At 39.1% G+C, this 27,931-nt stretch overlaps 1 protein-coding gene across 1 annotated transcript in view; it reads right to left on the reverse strand.

Moving 5' to 3' along the window:
- LOC308554459 (phospholipid-transporting ATPase ABCA3-like) overlaps positions 1-27,674 on the reverse strand; it is a 244,167-nt gene extending 216,493 nt beyond the window's left edge. Inside the window, exons 1-3 of the mRNA XM_081131699.1 lie at positions 27,544-27,674; positions 26,987-27,239; positions 23,942-24,069 (exon numbers count right to left, since the gene is read on the reverse strand). Of these exons, the coding sequence (XP_080987825.1) occupies positions 23,942-24,069; positions 26,987-27,239; positions 27,544-27,603 (441 nt within the window). The 5' untranslated portion in view covers positions 27,604-27,674. The remainder of the gene's footprint in view (positions 1-23,941; positions 24,070-26,986; positions 27,240-27,543) is intronic.
- Between the last annotated feature and the right edge of the window lie 257 nt (positions 27,675-27,931).

Consider the following 27,931-nt stretch of genomic DNA (forward strand, 5'->3'; position numbering starts at 1 on the left):
GAGAGATGCAAATTAAAACCACAATGAGGTATCACTTCACACCTGTCAGAATGGTTGCCATCAACAAATCAACAAACAACAGGTGCTGGTGAGGGTGCGGAGAAAAGGGAACCCTAGTACACTGCTGGTGGGAATGCAGACTGGTGCAGCCACTATGGAAAACATTATGGAGGTTCCCCAAAAAATTAGAAATGGAGTTGCCTTTTGACCCAGTGATTCCACTCCTAGGAATGTATCCTAAGAATCCCGAAACATTAATCAGAAAGAATATATGTACCCCGATGTTCATAGCAGCACAGTTTACAATAGCTAAGATCTGGAAACAGCCCAAGTGCCTGTCAGTAGATGAGTGGATAAAAAAGCTGTGGGACATTTACACCGTGGAATACTACACAGCTGTAAAGAAGAAGAATCTCGTACCCTTTGGGACAGTATGGATGGACCTAGATAAAATTATGCTAAGTGAAATAAGCCAGGCAGTGAAAGACAAACATCATATGATCTCGCTTATACATGGAATGTAAAGAACTTAATAAACTGATGAACAGAATAGATTCAATAACATGGAAGCATAGATGAGACTGATGAATGTCAGAGGGAGAGAGGAGGGCGGGTGGGTGGAGGGGGAGAGAGTAACCAAAGAATTTATATGCAAATATGCACAACCGAATGACACGGACAGTGGAGGAGAGAGGCACTGGGGAGGGGGATGGGCTGGGGTGGAACGGGTCATTGGGAGAAAAAGGGACATCTGTAATATTTTAAACAAAAATAAAATTTAAAAATTAAAAAAAAGAAAAAAAAGAAACATCAATGATGAGAGTCATTGACTGGCTGCAGCCTGGAACCCGGGCATGTGTCCTGTCCGGAACTGAACCCCGAGCTCCTTGATCCTAGGTTGAGGCTCAACTGCTGAGCCACACCCGGCTGGGCCTCATTGTAGTTTTTTATTTTAAATTTTACTTTATTTTTTTTAATTGGTATTTCCTAGTAGCTAGTGAACTTGTCTTTTCATATATGTCTTGGCCACTTGTATGTCTTCTTGGGAAAAGCATCTATTCAGGTTCTCAGCCCATTTTTAGTGTATTGTTTGTTTTTGCAATATTGAGTTGTATGAGTTTTTTACATATTTTGAATATTAATCCATTGTTGGAGCTGTTGTTTTCAATTATCTTCTCCCAATCGCTTGGTTGCCTTTTTGCTTTGTTGGCGGTTTATTTTGCTGTGCAAAAGCTTTTTAGTTTGATATTAGTACCATTCATTTATTTTTGCCTTTACTTCCCTTGCCTTTGGAACCCAAGTCGTAAAATCTTCTCTAAGACCAAGGTCCATAAGTTTAGCACCAAGGTCCATATGTTTTCTTCTACGTGATTTATTGTTTCAGGTCTTATATTTAAGTCTTTGATCTATTTTGAGTTAATTTTTATACACGGGGACAAAAAGAAGTCTAATTTCATTCTTTTACATATGGCTTTCTAATTTTCACAGCACATATAACTGAAGAGGCTTTCTGTTCTTAATTGTATGACTTTGCCTCCTTTGTCGAAAATTATTTGCCCATATACATATGGTTTTATTTCTGGACTCTCAATTCTGCTCCATTGGGTGTGTGTGTGTGTTTCCTATCAATACCGTGTTGTTTTTATCACTGTCACTTTGTAGTATGATTTGAAGTCAGGAAGCGTGATACCTCCAGCTTTATTCTTTTTTCTTGGGATTGCTTTGGCTATCCGTGTGTGTGTGTGTGTGTGTTTCCATAAAAATCTCATTTTTTTTTTGTTCTATTTCTTTATAGAGTGTCATTGGGATTTTGATGGAGATTGCATTAAATCTGTACATTGCTTTGGGTAACATGGTCATTTTAACTATGTTAACTCTTCCTAACCATTAACACTAAAGATCTTTCCATTTCATTGTCTTTCAATCTCTTTTAATAAAGCTTTGTAGTTTTCACATCCTTTGCTAAGTTTATTCCTAGGTATTTTATTCTTTTCCTTGCAACTCCTAAAGAATTTTTTTTCATTTTTTTTTTCTGAAATTCCTTTGTTAGTTTATGGGAATGCAATGGATTTTTGTACAATGGTTTTGTATCCTGTAACTTTACCGTCTCTAACATTTATTTATTGTCTCTAATAGTTTTAGGGTTTTCTATATAAAGAATCCATGTAATCTGAAAAAAGTGACAACTCTGCTACTCTTATTTCCAATTTGGATGCCTTTTCTTTCTTTCTCTTGCCTGATTGCTCTGGCTAGGATTTCCAGTACTATATTGAGTAAGAGTGGTGAGAGTGGACATCCTCGTTTTGTTCCTGTTCTTAGAGGAAAAGCTTTCAGTTTTTCACCACTGAGTCTATTAGCTGAGGGTTTGTCATAGATGACCTTTATTATATGGAGGTACTTTCCTTCTATACCCATTTTATTGAGTGTTTCAATCATAAATGGATGCTGTAGCTTATCAAATGCTTTTTTTGCATCTATTGATGATTTCCTGATTTTTATCCTTTCTTTGGTTAATGAGGTGTATTACATTGGTTTGTGTATGATGAACCATCCTTGTGCCCCTAGAATGAACCTCCCTTGATTGTGATGTGCTATTTTTTTGATGTATTGGTTTATTTGATTTGCTAGTATTTTGTATAGGATTTCTGCATCCATATTCATCTGAGATAATGGTTTGTAGTTTTCTTTTTTGGTGTTATCCTTGGCAGGTTTTGGTATCACGGTTATGTTGGCCTCATAAAATGTGTTAAGAAGTACTGCGTCGTCTTCAGTTTTTTGGAAGAGTTTGAGAAGCACAGGTATCAAGCCTTCATTGAATGTTTGGTAGAATTCACTAGGGAAGCCATGTGGTCCTGAACTTTTACTTTTGGGAGATTTTTGAGGTTGCTTTAATTTCCTCATTGTTGATCAGTCTATTTAGTTCTATTTTCTAGTTCTTCTTTATTCAGTCTAGGAACTTGTCCATTTCTTCTAGGTTATTGAATTTGGTGGCATATAGTCTTTCACAGTATTCTTGTACGATCCTTTGTTATTCTGTGGTGTCTGGGGTAACTTCATTTCTGATTATGTTTATTTCAGTCTTTTTTCTCATTTCCTTAGTGGTCTAGCCACGAGTTTGTCAATTCCATTAATCTTTACAAAGTACCAGCTCCCTGTTGCATCAATTTTTTGTATTGTCTTTCTGTTCTCTATTTCATTTAATTTGGCTCTAATTTTTATTATTTCTTTTATTCTACTGACTTTGGGTTGCTTTTGTTCTTTTTCTAGTTCAAGAGGTAATATTAGGTTGTTTACTTATGATTTCTCTTGTTTCTTGAGACAGGACTATAATGATATAAATGTACCTCTTATTACTGCTTTTGCTGCCTCCCAGAAGTGTTGATATGTCATACTGTCATTTTCATTTGTCTCTATATATCTTTTGATCTCACTTTTTATTTCTTCTTTGACCCATTCATTTTTTAGTAGCATGCTGTTTAATCTCAACATATTTGTGACTTAAACTCTGCTTGCTTTTTGCAGTTGATGTGTAATTTCAAAGCACTGTGGTCGGAGAATAAGCTTATGATGATTTCAATCTTCTCTAATTTGCTAAGGCTAGTTTTTTGTCCCAACATACGGTCTCTTCTTGAGAATGTTCCATGTGCATTAAAGAAGAATGTATAACCTGATGTTCTGGGATGAAAGTGTTACCATAGACAAGTCAGTCAGAGAGCCTGGGAGTCTCCCCCATTGGCCAAGATGGTGCAGGGGGAGGTTCTTACACTGAGCACATCAAAAGGTAGAAATATTAATGGACAGGGCCCGAGCACACCAAAAGCTAGCAAGATAATTGGATAGAAAAAAAAGCCCTACCTCCCTATCCCTTTAGGAATGGTAGGCTTTAAATAGGAAAGGGGAGTTGGCATTTGAGATGGGAGTCAACCATTCTTATAGTTTTTGACAACTCTGCTGGGACAGTGTGGGCCTCAGTAAGTCCTGGGGGGCTCAAGCTGGGGTCTCCACTGCTTGTGGCAGGCCAACCCCAGGAGAGTGGAACTGTGGGGATTTCCCAGCAGGTGCTGACAGCTATTCTTGGGGAATTTCCCTACACTCCTTCTCAGGGTATCAGCCACCTGAAATGCTTTGCTGGTGAAAGAAAACAGGTTTTTTGGGGGGGAAGAGATTAACTCTAGGACTGGGTAAGTCAAACTGGCGTGCACACCAGGGGTCCTCTATCCATGTTGCTTGGGCTTTGTGCCACATGGGCTTTGTGCCACTTGACTCCAGTTAGGAGCATTTGCGTACTGGTTGGCAGGCTATTCCTGCTACTTGGGCTTCATGCAGCTTGGGGTTCATACCATTTGGGTCCAGTCAGGACTGCCTGTGGTATCGATGGCAAGAACGTGCTAAGACTTGCTTGTGAGCACTTGTTTGAAATAATGTAATTATGGATCCAAGTATTGTTCATATGTTCCTACTTTGTCTTGGTCTTTCTATGGTTATGTTTTTGGGTTTGTACTTTCATGCCATGAGGGTTTGCTCTGTTTTGACCCCTGAAGGGAGCCCACTGGGCAAAATTTTAGCGAATTGGTCCACGTACAGCTATACTCCAATGACTAAGAAGGAATTGGTTTACTATAGTAACACTGCTTGGTCTATATATAGTTTAGACTATGGGGAAAAGTTGCCTCTAAATGGTTCAAAGGTCAGGGAAATGGGATGAAATCCCTCATGTCCAGGCACTTACGTCTTTATACAATAAGGACTCGGCAAAGAAAGGGAACAATTTAATGATGCAGAAAAGGGAATTGGATTCAGAACCCCTCCTGACAGTGAGACACAGGAAGAAAAGGAAAGTGAGGAGATGAGTCTCTTTAATGCCCTGAACCCGGGGACCCAGGACTAGCAGCAGGAGGATTTCCAACCCCACCACCCCAACTGCCATATGCCCCTGAGGTAGGGCCAAAAGGGGTGACAGTCACACCCCTGTATGTAAAGGAATGGTCTCCCCACTGGAAGACCCAGGAAGGCACCCAATTTGGCCAGGAAGCATCCCTATCTGGAGCAGGACAATTCCTTTTGAGGCAATATCCTACAGGTGGAATAAACCAGGAAGGCCAGCCCGCTGGCTACTTTGGGCCCATACTCCATTCTCCACTTTAGATTTACTGAACTGGAAGAATTCCAACCCCTCATATAGGGAGAATCCTCAGAAAATGGCAGATCTTCTCACTTCCATTTTTGCCACTCACCATCCAAACTGGGCTCTCCTTAACATCCTGCTAATGGCAGATGAAAGGCAGCTACTTATAGATAAGGATAGTGAAGAGGCTCATTGTCTCCATCAAGAGAATCACAATGGGACTCCCAACCCAGCTGGGGAAATTCTCTTGACAAAGCCCAACTGGGACCCGAAGAGTGGGGACATTGCCTTCCTAGAACATTACAGAAGGTGCATATTGGAAGGGCTTAAGAGTGGTGCTTAAACAAAAGAGCCCAATATGATACAGGCAGTTCAATGAAAATGAAATGAGTATCCTGAATTCTTAGAAAGGCTCTATCAGGCCTATTGAAAGCACACTGATGGTGACTCACTGGCACCAGAAAATGTTTGGAGGGTAAACATGACTTTTATTGGGCAAAGTGCTCTGGATATCAGAGGAAGCTCCAATGTTTAGATGGGGTGTAGGAAATGAATCCCCCCCAGCTGGTGGACCGCCATATTCTTAGAAACAGTGCAGGAAACCAGGAGGAGAGACGGGACCTGAAAGGAAAAGGGAAAGACCCAATAGGCGCCAGTCAATGAGCTTATTGCAAAGAGGAGGGCCATTGGAGAAAGGACCGCCTGGAACTCAAGAAGAAAAAGAAAAAGGGCAGAAACCCCCGCTGAGAAATGTTAGAAAGGAATGACGACTCTGATGATGAAGGAGGAGGCCCAGGGGCTCTCCTAGACACCTCCAGACCTATTACTAATTCCCCACAGGGGTCCTGGTACAACTGACAGTGGGGAACAAGCTGACTGACTTCCTCGTAGATACAGGAGCTGCATACTCAGGGCTAAACACAAACCTAACCAAGGAAAGTTCAGCTGCAGTGACAGTTACTGGAGAGACCAGACAATTATAAAAACAGGTGTTCCCTCAACTGCTAGAATGCCAGCTTGGGGATAAAAAATGTATGCCTAGTTTTCTCTACATGCCAGACTGCCCCACTCCATGGCTGGGCCAAGACTTACTTTGTAAATTGCATATACAAATAACTTTTTCCTCTGAGAAGCAACAATTATGTTTAGAAGTCCCCTGGGAACATGCTCTCCAGCTCCAGGTGCTCCTGACTTGCCCAGAAGGACCCAGAGGTGAACTCTCCCAATTTGAGATCTATGAGCAAGTTTATTGAGCTGTTTGGCCTGACAGAATCCCAGGTAGGGTGATTAACATCCAATTTGTAAAAATTACCCAAAAAGAAGGGGCATGAATCCCACGGGAAGAAACAATACCTCCTTAAAAAGGGAGCTTTACAAGGAATTCAACAGTATTGTAGAAATTTTAAAAATCAGGATTAATTCTGCCATGCCAGTCTCCCTATAAAACTCCCATTTTGCCAGCCATAAAGGCTCACTCTGATGAATATTGACTTGTATAGGACCTTAAGGGCCATAAATGACATTGTCCAGGACGTACATCCTATGGTGCCCAACCCTTATACTTTGTTGACCACAGTGCCTGGGGATCGCAAATGATTTTTCAGCCTTAGACTTGAAGGATGCTTTTTTTCTGCATCCCAATAGATGAACAGGCTCAACTATTATTTGCCTTTGAATAAACAGCAGGACCCAGAAACTAAAGAGACATTCCAATATTGTTGAACTGTGTTGCCACAAGGATTCAAGAATTCCCTGACTATATTTGGGGAAATGTTAGTGAAAGATTTAAGGGATATTTAGCTGACACTGGGAATTCTTCTACAGTATGTGGATGACTTACTATTAGCTAGCAATACTTGCAAAGACTGTTTGCTCAACACCATCACAGTTCTGAATTATTTGGCAAAAAGAAGGTATAAAGTATCGCCTCACAAGGCCCAGATTTGCAAACAGGAGGTGGATACCTGGAATTCCAGCTTAAACATCGCACAAGGAGCTTGATGCCTGATCAAAAACAAGCCATCACTACAACAAAAATCCTAGAGAACCGAAGGCAGCTTTGTGGATTCTTAGGGATTAAGGGTTTTGCCAAATTTGGATTCAAACCCTTAGTCTTATAGTGAAACCATTGTATAATTCTTTGAAATGACTAGACTCTGAACCCCTTGAGTGCACAAGAGACTGTCAGTTCCTGTGGTAGGATTGCCCGATTTACAGAAACCTTTCAAATTAGACATTAATGAAAGAAAGGAATTGGGCTTGAGGTACTAACCCAGACCCAGGGAAATACCCCTCAACCCCATAGCCTATCTCTCAAAGAAACTAGATCACACAACATAAGGATGGCTGCTATGCCTGTGACATCTTACAGCAAGTAGAGAAATTCACTCTGGCCAACCTACCACAGTATTTGTACCACACCAGGTGCTAACCCTATTGGAACAGAAAGGAGGGTATCAGCTGAAGGCAGGGCACATGGAAAAACATCAGGCCATTTTATCAGACAACCCAAGTGTTACCTTATAAACCACCACTACTGGGATGCTTTAACGGATCTCATTAGACTACACCTGAAGGGTATTCATTACAAAGGACCATTCAGAAGATTATCCAAGCCTTCAGGTGCCAAAAACAATCCTAAGACAAAATATGCCTCAACAGGAAAGGGGGTACAATATAAAAAGATCTGTCCATTTGAGGACTGGCAAGTTGATGCCTTTACACAGATGCCTAAAACCATAGGAAACTTTAAAATTTTAGTAGTTTTTATAGATACCTTTTTCTGGATGGGTAGAGGCATATACCCCACTAGAACTGAGAAGGCAACTGAGGTTGCAAAACTTTTACTCAAAGAAATAATTCCTAGGTTTGGACTTCCTCACAGAATTCGAAGTGACAATGGACCATCACTCACTTCAGAAATCTCCCAGAAGACAGGACAGGTACCACAGATTCAATGAATACTACATGCATCTTGGAGACCCCAATCTATGAGGAAGACTGAGAATAGGAACCATATAATAACGACCCTAGTGGAAACCTGCCAGGAAACACATTTGGGATGGGACCAGGCCCTCCCTATTGCCTTGCTCCAGACTAGGGTAGCACCCTGAAGCAGGCTTACGTTAAGCCCTTTTGAAATAGTTTATAGGGGACCCAAGTTTCTGTTTTAGGAACACCTCCTTTAGATTTAGAACATGAATCAAAAATCAAACAATATTCTACACCATCTAAGGCAAACACTAACATTTTTGCACAAGTTTGCTCACTGCAGGCCCATCTACCCATCGGATGAGCCCTTATACTCATTCAGCTGGGAGACCAAGTCTTACTAAAGACCTGGAAGGCTCACCATCCTGAACAGCAGTCAGCCAAGCAATGGACCAGTCCCTATGACGTCCTGTTGACAACACACTCTTTCCTAAAGCTCACGGGAATCAAGCCATGGATCCACCAGACATGGATAAAGTGGGCACCACCTGAGGACTCCTCGGATCTCGCTGCGGCTGCTGATACTGCAAGGGTAACCTGGACCTGTACTCTCGAAGGAGATTTAAAATTCCTCTTTTGGAAAGGGACAGCATTTCCCAAAACTAAGTGGCAATGTTACTTTTTATTTTTATTACCTTTTTTGACAGTTGCTACACTTTATGCCCATGCTTGGACTGATAATGCTTTGTCTGCATTTCCCAGGCAGTGATTTCCTGGGCAAACTTATCCGGCTGTTGGGTGTGCCACCCAAAGCCCTGCTCATGATCAGACCATGGGAACCCTTTAGTCTCTCCAGTTTCTGATTTCACTACTATTTCCCCTGCACTATGAGGCATACCTGCACTAAACACTTGTTGGCACAACAGGTCTCATTTTGGAAGCCCAGCTGCAACACCACCTCTTGAAATACGAAGCAGTCTTCCAGCTTTGCTTGTTCAGCAGTGCCATCCTCTAGACGCCGTGTATGCTGCCTTCCGAAGACAGCAATCCTCCTCCCTCGTGTAAAGGCTTCCCTCCATTCTTGACCCTCCTCTTCTTTTAGCAGATAGTAAGGCTCTCCGGACCCTGGGATAGGTAAAACTACACCCTCTGACAGCAGGAAGAAACTACAGAAGATATGAGCTTCATCCATCTACCCTTGTAAGACGACAAGAGTTCAGAGTTGTGAAAGCGGGGAGTTGTTACTGTCAACAGTCAGCCAGCCAGCCAGCCAGGGAGTCAACCTCATTGGCCATGATGGCAAAGAGGGAGGTTCTTATACTGAGTGTGCCAAAAGCTAGCAAGATAATTGGAAAGAAAAACGGCCTACCCACCCTATCCCTTTAAGAGTAGTGGGCTTGAGCAGGAGGAGGGATGGTCTTTGAAACTTGGGTTTTTGTCGTTGTTCAGTTACAAAAGGTTGTATAAATATCAATTATGTCCATCTGGTCCAATGTGTCATTTAAAGCTATTTCCTTACTGATTTTCTGTTTGTCTGATCTATCCATAGCTGTCAACTGTGTTTTTGTCAGTTTCTCCTTTTACTTCTATTAGTAGCTGCTTTATATTTTGGTGATCCCTGATTGGGTGCACACATATTGAGCAGTGTTATGTATTTTTGATGCAGTGTCCCCTTTATCATTACAAGACGTCCATTTTTGTCCTTTGTTACCTTTTGATACTGAAATCTACTTTCTCAGATACAACTATGGTTATACCTGCTTTTTTTGTGGATGCCATTTGGAGAATCATTTTCTACCATTTCACTTTGAGTCTATATTTGTCTTTACAGCTGAGATGTATGGTTGGGTTTTGTTTTTTTACCCAATCTGCTACTCTATGCCTTCTCATTGGTGAGTTCAGTCCATTGGCATTAATGGTGATTATTGATGTATGAGGATTTCTTTCTGCCATTTTACCTTTTGTTTTCTGGTAGCTCTGTGTATCCTTGGTTCTTTTTCCTTTGTTTTCATCTGTTGTTTTAGTTGGATGGTATTCTACAATTTTCCCCTCTATTTCCTCTTTTTAAAAATTATGTATGTCAGTGTGTGTGTGTGCGCGCGCGTGCATGCGTGGGCTTGGATCCCATTAGGTTAATGCAAACAAACGTTTCATATATATAGCAGTCCTTTTCCTTCTGATTGCATCTTATCTTAAAATCCCCCTTTGCAAATTCAGACTTTTACCCTCTCCTTTTATATGTTTTTCCTCCTACAAATTATCCCTATTTATGCCGCGAGTTAATTTCCAAACTACAGTCGCTATTCTCTTCTTTCTTTTTTAATGTTTTTACCTTCTTTAACCTTTATGTGATATTTAAGTGTATAGTGCCCTATTCTGAAAAGGGTTGTAATATCCTGCTTCTGTCTGCAGGTAGGTAATCTTAGCTTTTTGGGGGTTTTCCTCTTGTTTCAGGTAAAATAACCCCCTTGAGTTTTCCTGCAATGGAGACCTTCTTGTGGTAAATTACCTCAGCTTCTGTATGTCTGGAAAAGTATTTGTCCTTCATATCTAAAGGATAAGTTTTCTGGATATATTATTCTTGGCAGATCATTTTTCTCTTTCAGTAGTTTGAATATTTGATTCCACTGTCTCCTTGCTTTGCAGGGTTTCTGTTGAGAAATCTGATATAATCTAATGGGATATACTTTGTAGGTTACTGTCTTCTTTTTCCCAGTTGCCTTGAGAATTATTCCTTTGTCATTAATGTTTGACAGTTTTAAACAATGTGCCTTGGAGAAGGTCTTTTGCATTGATATAACTAGGTGTTCTGTTTGCTTCTTGGATTCGAAGATCTAGTTCTTTCCATAGGTTTGGGAAGTTCTCATGAAGTATTTGTTTGAACAGGCTGTCTGTTCCCTTCTCCCTCTCTTCTTCTTCTGGTGTGAATACTATTCTTATATCACTCTTTCTGATGGAGTCATATAGTTTTCCCAGAGTTCCTGCTTTCTTTTTTACTCTCAAGTCTCTCTCTCCTTCTATGTGCATCATTTCTAGATTTTTATTTTCTGTATCACCAAATCCTCCATCTGGTCAGCTCTATTTCTTAAGCTCACTAGTTTGTTCTTTATTTTACTGAGTTCTTCATCTCCACAATTTCTATTTGGATCTTTTTCATTATCAATCTCTTTGGTAAAGTACTTGTTTTGTTCATTGATTTTACTTCTGAGCTCACTAAACTGCCTATGTTTTCTTTTGTCTTGGTGAGTTTTTTCAGAACTGCAATCCTGAATTCTCTGTATTTAAATTACACATTTCTATGTCTTTCAGTTTCTTTTCTGGAGCTTTTTCTTTTTCTTTCTGAACTGCCTCATTGCCTTCGTTATACATAGTATTTGATGGATTCCTTCTCTGTCTATGCATCTATGTGTGAGTGGCACTTCTCTAGTAGATTGGTACGTTTTTCTACTGTTTTCCAGTAGATGGTGCTGAAGCACAAGATGTTTAGTTTCTCTTGCCCTGCTTTAGCTTTTCAGATCTCTGGGGTGGCGAAAGATGTGTTCCCTGGGGAAGTATCTCTTCTGTGATCAGGGCTCCTTGATCTTTAGGGTACCATGGCTGTGGAAGAATATGGTAAGCAATGGTGTTTCAAATCTATAAAATCCCAGTCCCTTGCAGCCAGATGCTCCTGGCAATGCAACTTAGATGGATGGGGGTGGGATAAGCTGGGGGAGGCTGGCAGTACCTTTGTGGCTTTGTTTTCCCAGTAATGGTGACTGCTAGACCTCAGCAGCCTCCCCTCTGTATCTCCAGTTGTCCCTGGGTTTAGCCACAGATTGGGCCTGTCACTCAGGGGGGAAAAAGTTACTCTGGTTCCAGTTCTCACATTTGCAGATAATGTGCTCTGCAAGCCCACACTCACTGCTACAGCTTCTTCTGGAGCCTGCTGCTAGCTCTGGGGAAGTGAGGAGAGGCAGCCAGCCTCTGTGGCTTTGTTTTTCTGTCTGGTGATGGTGACTTCCAGACAATCGTAGTCATATCTCTGTGCTTCATCTTGCCCAGTTCACTGGGTTCAGCCATAGTGCATACTGACCACTCCAGCAGGAATGCTCACTGACTTCTCAGCTCCTCTTGGTTGAAAGGAGTGCCATTTACAACCTGATTTCTTCCCTCTCCAGAAACCCACAATGAGCTCTGGGCTGAGTCTATGGTACCTTCTTGGTTCTTCTCCCTTCCCTCCTCTCAGTTTTCTCCCAGTTGCCCACCTTTGGATGTTTCACACACAGATTTCTCAGATGTTTGTGTGTTGAGCAGGAAATCCTTGTTGAATTATAGCTGTTCAAATTTTGAAACTTCATGGGGAGAGACCAAGGGGACCTCTCATGCTGCCATTCTTCTCACATAACTTCCTAAAGTAGAGGATGGTGTCTTTTGATGCATGAAAAATTTTAATTTTTGTGAAGTCCAATTTCTCAATTTATTTCCTTTATTACCTGTGTCTTTGGTGTCTTATCCAAAAAATAATAGCCAAATCCAATTTTATAAAGCTTTGTCCTATGTTTCCTATAAGGGCTTTATAGTTTTAGGTCCCACAATTAGGTCTTTGATCCATTTTGAGTCAATTTTTACATTTGGTGTCAGGTAAGAGCTCAAATTCATTCTTTCACATGTGGATATACATATTTCCCAGCTCCATTTGTTGAAGACTGTTTGTTCCACATTGAATGGTCTCAGCACATTTGTCAAAAATCATTTGGCCTTGCATGTGAGGTTTTACTCTTGGCCTCTCTATTCTATTCAATTGGTCCATAATATCTGTCTTCATGCCAATGAAGGTTACTCTTTTGATTACTGCAGCTTTGTAGTAAATTTTGAAATCATGAAGTTTGAGTCCCCCAGCTTAGTTCTTTTTCAAAATTATTTTTTTGGCTATTAAGAGTCCCTTGAAATGCTATATGAATTTTATGATGGGTTTCCATATTTCTGGGGGGAAAAAACAACATTTGATGGGGATTTCACTGAATCTGTAGATTGCTTTGTGTAGCATTGACACTTTCATTGACATTTTCACAATACTAAAGTCTTGCAATTCATGAACATGGGATGTGTTTCCAAAGTATTTTATTCTTTTTGACACAATCGTAAATAGAATTGTTTTTGAAATTTTCTTTGCAGATTATTCACTGATTTTGTATAGAAAAACAACCAATTTTTGAGTGTTGATTTTGTGTCCTGCTACCTTGTTGAATGTACTTATTAGCTGTAACATTTTTTTATTTTTTTTTGGTGTGGAATGTTGAGGGGTTTCTACATACAGGATCATTTACTTACAAACAGATAATTTTCCTTCTTTCTTTCACAATTGAATTAGTTTGTTCTAATTCCTTAGGTTGTAACATTGGATTGTTGATTTCAGACCCATCATGATTTTTAATATATAAGTTTATAGCTATAATTTCCCTCCCTTAGCACTGTCTTTTTTGCATCCTATAAATTTTGGTATGTTGTTTTTCATTTTCATTGATCTCCAAATATTTTCTGATTTCCTCTTTAATACATTTGTTGCTTAAAAGTGTAGTGTTTAATTTTCACAAATTTGTAAATTTTCCAGTTTTACTTTTGTTATTGATTTCTAACTTTATCACATTATGGTCAGAAAAAATACTTTGTATGGCATCTTTTTAATCTACTGAGACTTAATTTGTGGCCTAACATATGGTCTATCCTGCAAAATATCTTGTGTGCACTTGAGAAGAATGTGTATGCTCCTATTGTTAAGTAGAGTATTTTGTATGACTATCAGATCTAGTCAGTTTACTGTGTCGTTTGTATCCTCTATTTCCTTAGTTATATTCTTTCTGGCTTTTCTATCCATTATTATGAGTGGAGTGAGCTCATAATATTGTAGGACTGTAGAATTAGTGAAGAACTGTCAATTTTCCCTTACAGCCTCAGGTTTTTTGCTTCATATATTTTGATGGTCTGCCATTAGGTGCATAAATATTTATAACTGTTATATATTCTTGCAGTACTGAACCTTTTATTATTATTTAATGTTACTATTTGCATGGAATATCTTTTTCCATACTTTTGCTTTCAACCTTTTGGTGTCTTTGGGTACAAAGTGAGTCTCTTGTAGACAGACAGCATATAGCTGGATCATGTATTTTTGTCCACTCTGTCTTTTGATTGGAGAGTTTAAACCATTTATACTTAATTACTGATAAGGAGGGACTTACTTCTGTCCCTGTACTATTTGTTTTCTATGTGCCCTACAGCTTTTTTGTTCTTTATTTCCTGCTTTTACTGTGTCTTCTGTGTTCCGTTTGACTTTTTTATCAGAAATGTTTCAATTCATTTCCTTTTGTGTGCATTCTATAGCTATTTTATCTGTGGTTACCTTGAGGATTACATAAAATATAACAATATAGAAAATTAACTCAAATAGAAAATTAACAATATAGAAAATTAACAATATAACAATTATAACAAATATAACAATATAGAAAATTAACTCAAATAGAAAATTAACAATATAGAAAATTAACCTCTTCCTTTATTCTGGATGTTAAACCCTCAACAGAAATACAATTTTTGCAAATATTTTCTCCCATTCTGTGAGTTGTCTTCTCACTCTGTTGATAGTGACCTTTGTGTACAAAATTTTTAATTTTCATAAAGTCCAATTTGTCTAAGTTTTTTTTAGTTATGCTTTGGTTTCACATCTAAGAATCCACAGTTACATCAAAGTCATAAACATTTATTAATATGTTTTCTTCTTAGAGTTTATGTTTTTAGCTCCCATATTTAGATCATTAGTCCATTTTGAGTTAATTTTCTATATTGTATGAGATATAGGTTTACCCTCATTTTTTGTGCATGTAGAAATTCAGTTGTCCTAGCATCATCTGTTAGAGACTATTCTTTCCCACTGACAAGTCTTTGTACCACTTCCAAGAATCAACTGGCCATAAATATACAACTTAATTTCTGACTCTCGATTTTATTTCATTGCTCTACTCCTATTCTTCTATCAGTATCACACTGTTTTTTATTACAATAGCTTTGTAGTAAGTTTGCAATTGAAAAATGTGAATCCTCTGACTTGTTCTTTTTTAAGATTGTTTTGTCTATTTGGGCCTCTTGCAATTTCATATGAATTTGAAGACTGGCTTTTTTCCTTTCACCAAAAAGCTGATCAAATTTTGATAGGAATTGTGATGAATTTGTAAGTAGCTTTGGGTAGTACTGACATCTTAACAATATTAGGTCTTCTTTAACTTCTTTCAGCAATTTTTTGTAGTTTTTAGTGCACAATCTTTGCACTTCCTTAGATAAACTTACTACCCAGGGAACAAGATGGTGGTATAGGTGAGCACGGTACCATAGCCTCCCACAACCACATCAAAGTTACAACTAAAATACAGAACAACTATCACTCAGAACCTCCTGAAATCTAGCTGAACAGAAATCCTACAATGAGGGAACTGAAGAAGCAATGAAACCAGTAGGAGGGGTGGAGACACAGAGCTGTGGCCACAGTCCCTCCGCAAGGTGCCACGGTTTAAAACTGGGAGGGATACCTTGGCAGCGGAGGTTTCTTGGAGGAGCAGGGGTCCCTTCCCCCACAACAGTGCCCCTAGGTCCAGGGTTCCAGGGACAGGAAGAGAAGTCCCCACAACTTCAGGCTGTGAAAACCAGTGGGGATTGTGGCTGAGTGACTCAGAGGTTGCGGGAGTCCCAGGTAGCTCCACTTAAAGGGCCTGCACACGGACTCACTCAGATGCACTCCCTCTGAGCTCCAGCGCTGGGCAGCAGCTTGAAAGGAACCTGTGACATCTGGAGAACTATCTTGCCTGAAATTGGGGTGAGAGGTAGAAGGGTAGCTTTCTCCCAGAGAGAACAGCTGGCAGAGGCCATTACTCCTTTGGCGAGACCTCCCCCCACAGAGCCATATTTGAATTTCTAGCACCTGACTCACACCTTTGGCCCCACCCTGGTGAATCCCAGAGAACCCGCCCCTACCTACTTGCAAGCTCATCCAAGCCATTTCCAGTGGCGTTTCTATGCAAGTGGTCTCTCTAGCCTCATGCTTGGGACCTTTCTAAAATCTCTCAAGCAGCAGCTGGCCTCAACGTGCCCCATACGGCTTGATAAGTGGCCCCAGGCCTGGCACTAGTGGCAGTCTGCACTGGTTCATAGCTTGGCCTCTCCTGGGCACCTCCAAGCCCACACAAGTAGCAGCCATCTACGGATTGCTGTGGAGCTCATGCTGGGTTCCCCTGGGCAAGGCACTGGCAGAGGCTGAATTTGTACCTCCTGGGAGGCCCCAGAGACAGTGTACCTGGTGGCCAGACTCGACCACGCTGGATTACAACCCTACCACATCCACGAGTGACACACTCAAGGGGTGCATTTGGTGAACACCAAAGCTCCACTGAAGTAAATCTTGCTCCATAGGAGTGTCTCCAGCACAGTAGTTCTTTGGATGTAGTTGCAGCAGGTCCTCACAGCTGATTGGTCTGGGGGGTCAATTCCTCTCAGTGATGCCACCAGCAACCAAGGCTCAACTACAACAGGACAGTGCACACAGCCCACACAGGGGAGCATCTAGAAGGCCCAGCTCAGGTGACTGGGGAGACTGAGCCACTGGACCCTCCAGGACACCTACTACACAAAGCCACTCTACATATTCCAGGAGACATAGCAGCTCTTCCTAATACACAGAGACAAACACCTGGAAGCAGCCAAAATGTAGAGGCAAAGAAGCAAGTCACAAAGGAAAGAACAGAAGAAATCTCCAGAAAAGGAATTAAATGAAATAGAGCCAAACAAGCTACTAGATACAGAATTCAGAATAATGGTTATAAGGATGCTCAAGGATCCTAGTAAGACTATTAGGGAAACTAGTGAGATCATCAATGATATAATAAAGTACCAATCAGAAATGAAGCCTACCCGAACTGAATAGAAGAATAATTTACAGGGAATCAACAGTAGAGTAGAGGATGCTGAGAATCAAATCAGCAATTTGGAATATGAGGAAACAAAAACACCCAACCAGAGGAGCAAAAAAGGAAAACAATCCAGAAATATGAAGATAGTGTAAGGAGTCTCTGGGAAAACTTCAAGTGGCCAACATTCGCATTAGGGGGGATACCAGAAGGAGAAGAAAGAGAGCAAGAAATTGAAAACCTATTTGAAAAATAATGACAGAAAACTTCCCCTACTTGGGGAAAGAAATCGACTTACAAGTCCAGGAAGCATAGAGAGTACCAAACAAGAGGAACCCAAAGAGGTCCACAGCAAGACACATCATAATTAAAATGTCAAAGGTTAAAGACAAAGAGAGAATCTTAAAAGCAGCAAGAGAAAAGCAGTTAGTTACCTACAAGGGAGCACCCAAATGACTGTCGGCTGATGTCTCAACAGAAACCTCACAGGCCAGAAGGGAGTGGCAAGAAATATTCCAAGTGATGAAAAGGAAGAACCTACAACCAAGACTACTTTACCCAGCAAAGCTATCATTTAGAACTGAAGGTCAGATAAAGAGCTTCACAGATAAGAAAAAGCTAAAGGAGTTCATCACCACCCACCAGCACTACAGGAAATGTTGAAGGGTCTTCTTTAAGAAGAAGCTAATGAACAAAAGAACCTGACAAACTAAATAGATCCAAAGACATTGATGCATGCAACAGACTGTCATATCTCAGAGGGAAGAAGGAAGGGGGTAAGGGTTGGGAAGAGATTAATCAAAGAAGTTATATGCATATATGCATAACCCATGGACCCAGACAATAATGGGGTGAAGGTCTGGGGAGGGGGTGGGAGCGAGGTGAAGGGGCTCAATGGGGGGAAAAAATGGGATACTTGTAATACTTTCAACAATAAGGATAAATTTTAAAAAAAGTAAACTGTAATTGAAAAATTGAAAAATTAAAAAAAAAATGTACTCTCCAGTATTACAATATCCTCTGCTTTGTCCACTCTACTATTAAGCCCATCCAACTAGTTTTATTTGTTATTATGTTTTAAGTTTATAACTTCTTGTTTAAACTTGTTTCTTTGCTAAGATTTCCTATTTCTTTATCTGTTTCAAGACAATTTTAATTTATTGTTGAAATATATTTTTATGATGGATGCTTTAAAATCTTTGTCAGATAATTCCAACCTGATTTATCTCAGTGTTTATGTCAATTAAGTCTTTACTCATTCAAGTTGTGGTTTTCTTGGTTCTTGGTACGACAGATGGTTTGCTGCTTTTTCCTATTCATTTTGTCTATTATACTATGAGACTCTGGATATTTAAAATCCTTATTATATCAGGAAGTAAGCCTATTTCAGCTTAGCATGCAGGCACTGGCCTACTTTTGTGGCTGAGGTTTCAATGACAATTTTCAGAGCCTTTTCAGTATTAATTTAGCCTCTGTTTTGTGGTACCACTGGAGCTCCCACTGGTTCCTGCTGGTGCTGCCTAAGGAAACAATGGGATTTCCTTTCTGGGGAAAGAGGATTCACATGGGACAAAGAGCCTTCCCAGGCTGAACCTCTTGTATGACTGGGTTCTTCTTGCCAATTCCATCTGTGTTCCCTGGTGTCTCCCTAGGGGAGAGAGGATTTTTAGGCTCACAGGAAGGAAGAGGCTTTCCTGATTGGGCACTTGCAGCAGGATCCTACCTGCCTATATATGACAGAGTGTGCTTCTTGAGTTTGAGACTTCTTGTAGTGGGGCCCCCCTATCACTGTCCCCTGGCTGCCCTCATGTATCTGGGCAGGAAAAGAAGGGTGTCATGCCCATAGGATCAAAGAGGCTTCCTGGGTCTGGCTACTTATTGTGGCTGGGTCCCTCTTGATGGTTCCACTGGCCCACCCACTCCAGTACCTTGCCATGAGCGGCATCTCGGGCCTGTGGAGACCAAGAAGCTTCCTAGACTGGGCTACTTTTGTCTGAGCCCCTCTTGCTCCTGTGCCTCAGTATATACGCACGAGGGAGTGCTATCTCAACCGCAGTGGGGCTTGCTCTGGCCACTAACTGTTGGCAGGGCTCCCTGTCCACTCCTTATGCCAAAGTCACCTGATGTTAGAGAGGCTTCCATTTGTTCCTGGAGTGGAATGAGCCTATCCGGTCTACCTTCTATTGCTAGGTTGGGGGTCCAAAAATGCTGGGTCTTGGATGCCTTCTTTTGGGTGGGGTGCATTAAGATGTATGCCCCTGTGGTGCTTCTCTAGGTCTGGAATATTAAAACCAGTTTGCAGCCTTCTTATCACCTTTCAGCAGACTTCTTTGCCTCTGCATATTTCCAGGGGTTATAGTTATGCTTAGCAAGGAGGGCCAGGGAGCAATAGGTTCACACCATCTTGTCCCGACCAGAAGTCAACAGTATATTTTGATGAGCAGAAGTTTCTAATATTGATGAAAGTGAATCTTAATTTTTTCTTTTATGGTTATTGCTTTCTATGACCCGATAAGCTTTTGCTACCCTCACAAGTAAAAACAGTATTTATCTATGTTTTACTCTGAAAATATTATAGTTTTAGCTTTCACATTTAAATCTATGATCCATTGTCAATTATTTTGTGTGGTGTGAGGGAAGTCCAAAGGTTTTTTTTCCATATATATTAAAAACAGTCCAGCCAGGCGTGGCTCAGCGGTTGAGCATCGACCTAGGATCCAGACGATCGGGGTTCGATTCCCGGTCAGGGCACATGCCCGGGTTGAGGGCTTGATCAATGACTCTCTCATCATTGATGTTTCTACCTCTCTCTCTCCCTCTCCTTTCCTCTCTCTGAAATCAATAAAGATATATTAAAAAAAACACACAAAACAAAAACAAAAAAACCCCCTACCTTCCCTGCTCAAATATTTTTGGTGCCTTTGTCAAAAATCAAACAATTGTATTAAAGAGAGTTTACTTCTGGGCTTTTTGTTCCATCTCAGAGATGTATTTGTTGATCATATGCCAGTAACACACTGTAATGATTACTGTAGCTTTATGATAGGTCTTGAAGTCAAGTACTGTAAGTCTTCCAACTTTGTTATCCTTTTACAAAATTGTTTTGGATATTTTAAGTCTTTTGTATTTGCATATACATCTAGACTCTAAACGCCCTGATAAGACATCTGCTTACCAGAGATTGAGAGTATAAAAACCATAAAAATTCAGGGCCTTGCTTACTGGTGAAGTTTTTATGGGTCCAATGGTCTTCAAGGTAAAGAATAATTTGTTGCACACTGTACTTTTAACCACTTAAAAGAAGTGATTACTGTTCTTATTATATTCCATATCACTCAGAAGCAGGAGGCCTGAGAGAAGACATTACAATAGCCTATTAAATTTCAGCCAAGACATCAGCTTGGGGACAACACTCTGTTCATCTGCGACACTGTTCTACAGGACACAGTCCATGAAGTAATAGCTGACATATGGCTCTGGGTCCCCAGCAGCTAGAACATAAGGGTATGGGAACCAATGCTTGGAAGTCGAATCAGCCCTTCATCATCGCTCCCATAAACCCATTTGTGGAATTTGTACTTCTCATCCCCACAATCTTAAACTCTACTGCATTAAAGCCATTGGTTCCTGGATTAAGGGGAACACTTCTTGGAGAGGACACAGTAAAACTTTCACTGAGACTTGTACAATTACCACCTGGTTATACTGAGCTACTCACACGGATGCACCAGCAAATAAACTATAAAAGTTACTATATGAGAGGGAGCAATTAACCACAATTGACATGAAGGGCTAGGGTTGCTGTTGTACAATGAAAGGAAAAGAGGTAAGTCTGAAACTTGGGGGTTTCACTGTGGGCACCTCCTGGTGCTTACTTTGGCACTGAGAATAGTGAATATACAAATGTATACAACAACAATGGCCTGACATCTGAGGGCTCAAGAAGGGTATAGTTCACCTAAACAGGTAAACAAGCTAGACTCTATGAAATGCTGGTCAAGACTGACTAAAATCTAGAGTGTGAATGTATAAATATTTCCTTATGTTAAAATCCTTCTGTTGAAAAATACCTACAGTGGTGTCTGTGCTCCCATATGAATTTTGACTAATAAAAATATGCAGTTTGGTATCTCATAGTTTTGATTTGCATTTTCCTAATTGCTAGTGAGGTTGAACATCTTTTCATGTATCTACTGGCTGTTCATATGTCTTCTTGGGAGAGGTGTCTGTTCAGGTCCTCTGCCCACTTTTTGATTTGGGTTGTTTGCCTGTTCTGTGTTGAGTTTTATGAGTTCTTTATATATTTTAGAAACTAAACCTTTGTTGGAGCTAATGTTTGCAAATATCATCTTCCATCTGGTTGGCTGCCTCTTTGTTTTGTTGTTCGTTTCTTTTGCTGTGCAGAAGCTTCTTAGTTCAATATAGTCCCATTCGTTTATTTTTGTCTTTACTTCCTCTGCCTTTGGGGTCAAGTTCATAAAATGTTCTCTACAACCAAGGTCCATAATTTTTGTACCTATGTTTTCTTCAATTTACTGTTTCAGGTCTCACATTTAGGTCTTTGATCCATTTTGAGTTAATTTTTGTACACGGGGACAAACTGTAATCCAGTTTCATTCTTTCGCACGTGGCTTTCCAGTTTTCCCAGCACCATTTATTGAAGAGATTATCTTTACTACACTGTCGAAACTTATCTGTCCATATACATGTGGTCTTATATCTGGGCTCTGTATTCTGTTCTACTGTTCTGTGTGTCTGTTTCTCTGTCAATGCTATACTGTTTTGATTTTCTTAGCTCTGTAGTGTAATTTGAAGTCAGGTAACGTGATACCTCTAGCTTTGTTCTTTTTCTCAGGATTGCTTTGGCTATTTGAAGTCTTTTGTGGTTCTGTACAAATCTGATGATTTCTCATTCTATTTCTTTAAAAAATGATATTGTGATTTTGATGGGGATTGCAAGTGTCCTGTGATAGAGGACTGGATAAAGAAGATGTGGGACATGTACACAATGGAATACTACTCAGCCATAAGAAAGGGTGAAATATTGCCATTTGCAACAATATGGATAAACCTTGAGAATATTATGCTTAAGTGAAATAAGTCAGTCAGGAAAAGCTAAGAACCATATGATTTCACTCATACATGGGATATAAAACTGAAACTCGTGGACGCAAACAGCAGTGTGGTGGTTGCCAGAGGGAACGGGGTGGGGAGTGAAGGGAGAAGATTTGACTTTGGGTGGTGGGCACACACGGCAATATACAGATCTTGTAACATAAAAACCCACACCTGAAACCTATATGATCATGTTAACCAATGTCACCCCAATAAACTTAATAAAAACAATAAATAAGCAGTTTATGATGAAAGGACAGAAAAGAGATAGATGTAGGAGCTGAATGCGAGTTTGATGCAAGCTCACAGTAGCACCACTACGGTAGAGAAAATAATGTGACCAAAGGCTCAGAAGCAAAAAATATGGTGTATCTAGGAAACTTCTAACAGTCAAATGTTGCTGGAGCATAAAGTATGATAAGGAGTAAAAGAAAAATATCCTGGTACCAGGACACTGATAGCCATACATCTTGTGCAAAGCACTCTGAATGTGAACCTGAGGGAATGGGAAGTCACTGAAGTCTTTTCATCAGGACAGTGACATGTTCATATGTGAGGTTTAGGATCATTGGGGCACTTGTAGATAAACAAAAGATCCTGCTCAAGAAAGTCAGCTAAAACGGGTAAAAGCTGGTAGCTATTAGAAGGTCTATGCTATACATGAAGTCATCAAAAGGTTGGTTTAGAAAACCATCAAAACAGACCACTGAAGCAGCATGCTGTATGTATATTAGATCCCTGGAACTTACTCATCTTAAATATTCTGACCACACACAAAAAATGGTAATTCTGTGAGGTGATGAATATGTTAACTAACCTTACTGTAGTAATCATTTTGCAATATATACATGTTTCAAGTCATTACCTTGTACATCTTAAACTTATAAATATTTATATTTAAACTGGGGGAGGGGGGGCAAGCACCTGAGCAAATAATTTGGGGAATTTTGGTGTCAGGAATCTAGTTCAAATATTTGGGGACACTGCACAGTGAATCAGTGATAAAAATAAAACTTGAAATGATGCTGAAGACACTTTGAGCCAATGTATACTGTACAGCCTAAATCCATATAAACATATGGATAATTTTGATTCAGTAAATGGAAGGAAGTTGGCACAGAATCGTCACGGAAGGATGGGACGCATAGAAATAACATGTACTATTCTAATAGTGGTTTATTAATCTTGCCTTCTACTGACAAGCATCTGTATTCTAAACCTAGAATTTGGCTCCATGTTCACATATTGCAGATTGACCGCTTACTTCCATCACCACCAGGATACAATCTCTATAAGATCTTCTAAGGAGCTAACAACTTCAAAGCACTGTCTTTCTCTCTCCTTCCCACTGCTATGCTATAATCAGATTCTCAATGCATATGGATGCCCTAATTCTGAATCAGTGTGGCTGAGCCTTAGAGTTTTCTCTAGAAATTTATGAAAGGACTTAAATTCTGTTTCATTCAAAGACAGGGGATTTTTTTCCCCATGCCTGGTTTTATGTTAGTGAAGATTCATCTGCTTTAGGCTTAGGCTTACTTATTGCACCATGCTTTGCAGCACTAGAAGCATTTCTTGAGCAGTTAAAGTTTCCCATAAATCTAAGGCCCTGTGTGTGGAAGATACAGTTTTTCTCTTATGCATAACATGCAATAATTAAGGGCACAGGCATTAAAGTTACTCAGGTCTGGATTCATACTCCTACTGTATACTAGTAGTTTATTCTGGGGAAAATTAGTTTCTTTATTTATGAAATAGGGTTACTTATGTCAAATTCATTAAGATTCTAGAAACTAGAAGGTCAATTATTAGAAAACTTTAAATATAACTTTCTCACCTGAAGTGGCAGACGGTCACTGCTGTCTCTGAAGTCATTGTCAAAAACAATGGCAGCCAGCACTTTGTGAGATTTGTAGTCATATTTCACGTACTTCTCAAACTCAGTTTCTGAAGAAAAGCCTCGAACTGTGGAGAGGCAAAATGGCTCACTTAAATAAAAATGTCTGATGATTCCTCATGAGAAGGGAGATACTACTTTACATGGACAAAAGCCTGTTTAAATATTAAAAATTTAAAAACACTGCCTCTCAAATATTGGTGTCATAACTACTTAATGGATATTTGGGGTTCAAAACACTTTTAGGTATTTTATAAAGTTCTACTACAATTTTAAATAATAATCATTATAAAACATATACAGGAGTGGGCAGAAGTAGGTTTACAGTTGTTCATATACTTAATAATACAAGAATAAACTGTTTTGAATACTCACAACTGTAAACCTAGTTCTGCCCACCCCTGTATAAAGGTAAGTCATTAATCATGAGGGAAATGCAAATTACAATCACAATGAGATACTGCTTCACATCCAGTGAGATGACTATAATCAGAAAGACAGATGATAACTGCTGTGAGGATGTGGAAAACTGGAACCTTCATATACTGCTGACCAGAATGCAAAATGGTACAACTTTAGATAAGTCCGGCTGTCCCTCAAAAAGTTAAACATACCATATGATGTACTCTTTCAACTCCTAGGTATATACCCAAAAGAAAAGAAATCATAGGTCTATGTAAAACTAATAGATGCGTATTCACAGAACTATAATTTATAATAGCCCAAAGGTAGAAACTACCAAATGCCCTGATAAGGGATATACCAACTGAATGTGGTATATTCATACAATGGGATATAATTTGGCAATGAAAAGGAATGAAGTAATAATATAGGCTACAACACAGATAAACTTTGAAAACAATATACTAAGTGAAAGAAGCCAGTCACAAAAGATTACATATTGCATTTATATAAAATCTATAGAAAGGTTTATATGTAAACCATTTATATAAAAGGTTTATAATACGCAAATCTATAAGGAAAGAAAGTATATTGTTTTCCTAATCCTAGTGAAGATAGGAAATTGTGGTGTCATGCATGACTAAAGGTTATGGGACTTATTTTTGGTGATGAAAATGCTCTAAAATTGATTGTGGTGATGGCTGCACAACTCTGGAAATATGCTAAAAGCCATTGGAGTGTACACTTTAAATCAGTGAATGTATGGTATGTGCATTATATCTAAAAAAAGCTGTTTTTAAAAAACTTAAGGTAGATCAGAAGGTGGAGATCACTTAAAACTGTGCTTTAAAAAAACAACAATTTTATGGATCAATAGCTGTAGCAGAGGAGTCAGTGAAGATATATCAGCAGAAATTACCTAACCTAAACAAGAGAGAGAAATACTGGAAAGAAGTTGAACAGAGCCTCAATGACCAGTGGGACAATACAATGTCTAGCGTTTATGTTGTCACAGTCCTCAGAGAGGAGAAAAAAGGTCATGTTGAAAAACAATTTTTAGAAATAATTTTCAAAAATTCTCCAGATTTGGTGAAAGAAACTTATAGATTCAAAAGGCTCAATAAACCCTATACAGAATAAACCAAAAGAAATCCATGCTCAGAAACATCATAATCAAACTTTTGACAAATAAAGAAAGAAAATATCTTAAATAAGCCAGGCAGAGAAAGACAAATATCACATGATCTCACTCATATGTGGAATCTAAAGAACAAAGTAAACTGATGAGCAAAACAGATTCAGTGACATGGAAGCATGGAACAGACTGAGGGATCTCAGAGGGAAGGCGGAAGTGGGTGGGGGTGGGTGGGGAGAGATTAACCAAAGAATTTATATGCATATGTGCATAACCCAGGGACACAGACAATGGTGTGGTGAAGGCCGGGGGCGGGGAGAGGGTGTAGGGTGGAAGGGGTCAATGAGGTAAAAAGGGGACATCTGTGATATTTTCAACAATAAAGATAAATTTAAAAAAAGAAGCAGCTGGAGAGAAATGACACATTATCTATAGAAAAACAAAGACTCCAATGACTGCTTTTTTTTTTCCTGAGACCAACGAGGTCAGAAGAAAGTGGCAAATATTTTTTAAATGTTGAAAAACTTCTGTGAATTTAGAATTTTATGCCAATGAGAATAACTTCAAGATCATGAAGTTGAAATAAATACATTCTCAGAGGAAGGAAAACAAAGAGAACTCGTTGCTAGTATACCTGCTCTAAGAAATTATTAAAGAAATTTCTTTAGAAAGAAGGAAAATGATATTGGAAGAAAACTTGGAACATCGAGAGTAAAGGAAGAGCAACAGCTATAGTAAATATCCAGATAAATAGTTTTCTTAAGTTATTTAAAATGCATGTGTAAATTATTAAATTTCTTGGTAAGGTTTTCAGCTTACATAGATTTGAAAACTACAACATAAAAAGAAAAATATAAAAGGATCTATATATTGGTAATCATTTGACATTATGATAAAGTGGTAAGATATTACTTCTAAGTAGAGTGTGAAAATTAAGTATGCATATTTTAACTTCAAGAGCAACCACCAATAACATTATATATCAGAAGTCAAACTTATCCATTTTTTTCTTTCATGGATGATACATTTGGTGTCATGTCTGAGAATTCAACTAACTCTACATTACAAAGATTCTCTCTCCAAATGTTTTATCATTTACTTTTAGATCTGATTCATTTTGATACAGTTTTTGCATTAAGTATGGTTTTATTGGTTTATTTATTGATGTCCAATTCTTCAGCACATTTGTTGAAAAATCATCCTTCCATTGAATTATTTTGCACTATTGTAAGAAAATATTCTGGCCTATTTGTGTAGGTCTATCTCTCGGTTCTTTGATCTATGTGTCTACCCCTCTACTGATAGCACACTGTCTTTATAACTACAATTATATTATAAGCCTTAAAATTGAGGCGTGTAATTCTTCCAACTTTATTCTTTTTTCTACATTATTTTAGCTCTATCAAAAAAATTAAGGTTAAGTTTTACAGAAAACCTTAATTTCTAACCTTTTATACTGCTGTTTAAACTCTTCTTCACGGTCTCAGTGATCTCTCTTACCACATTAATATTTGAAGGCACATAAATCAATTCCCACTCTTGAGGATTTGTGAGGAAAGAAGGCAGATCACCGATGGGTTGAGGATTAAAATGCTGAGGTCCTTTAACATTTACACCAGTAACTCCACGGAATAGCAAAAGCAACATTGGAAACACCACTGCTGTTAAGACTTCAAGTAGTAAATTAATGAATTGTCTTCTCTAAAAGAGGAAAAAAAAGATAGTGTTAATTAAGAGAACACATTCAATGCCAATGTTCTATTATATTAAGTTTCTGCCAATTTCACTCTGGAAAAACTAGTGTTTCCTGGACCTTCTTGTACCAGCCCTTCCTCTCCACTACCAACCTTCTTATAGTCAGACTATACTACTGATTGACTCAGTTTTATAGATTTGGAAGAGTACCTACAGCTATTAAATTGATTTTTCAAACACACAAACACACACATCCTAAACCACAACAAATGGGAACTTATAGATATTTTCCATGAATGCTTTTACCTACCTTTATGGTAAAATTTTTCCAGAGAAGCACTGTAAATTGTTTGAATGTAAACAAATCCATTCTTCTACAAAGAGTGTATATTCAACTCCAGTTATGGCGATAAGGTTTTTTAATGTTAAGTTACCTAATAATGTAAAGATCAAGCAAATAATAGTATTAATTCTTTCCCCTATTTTTCTCCTTATTCAGGCTTAAAGATTGATACAGAATAATTATGTATTTGAAATAAAGAAAATTATATTGTTTATATTTTCTATCTCTTAATTTACTTAATATCTCATGAAGTTCCAGTATGCTTAAAACACAAGAAAATAGCCTGGCCGGGCATGGCTCGGTGGTTGAGCATAGACCTGTGATCCGGGAGATCGTGGTTCAATTCCTGGTCGGG

This window comes from Miniopterus schreibersii (genome assembly GCF_964146895.1).
Source record: "Miniopterus schreibersii genome assembly, chromosome: 3".
In the NCBI taxonomy this organism is placed as follows: Eukaryota; Metazoa; Chordata; class Mammalia; order Chiroptera; family Miniopteridae; genus Miniopterus; species Miniopterus schreibersii.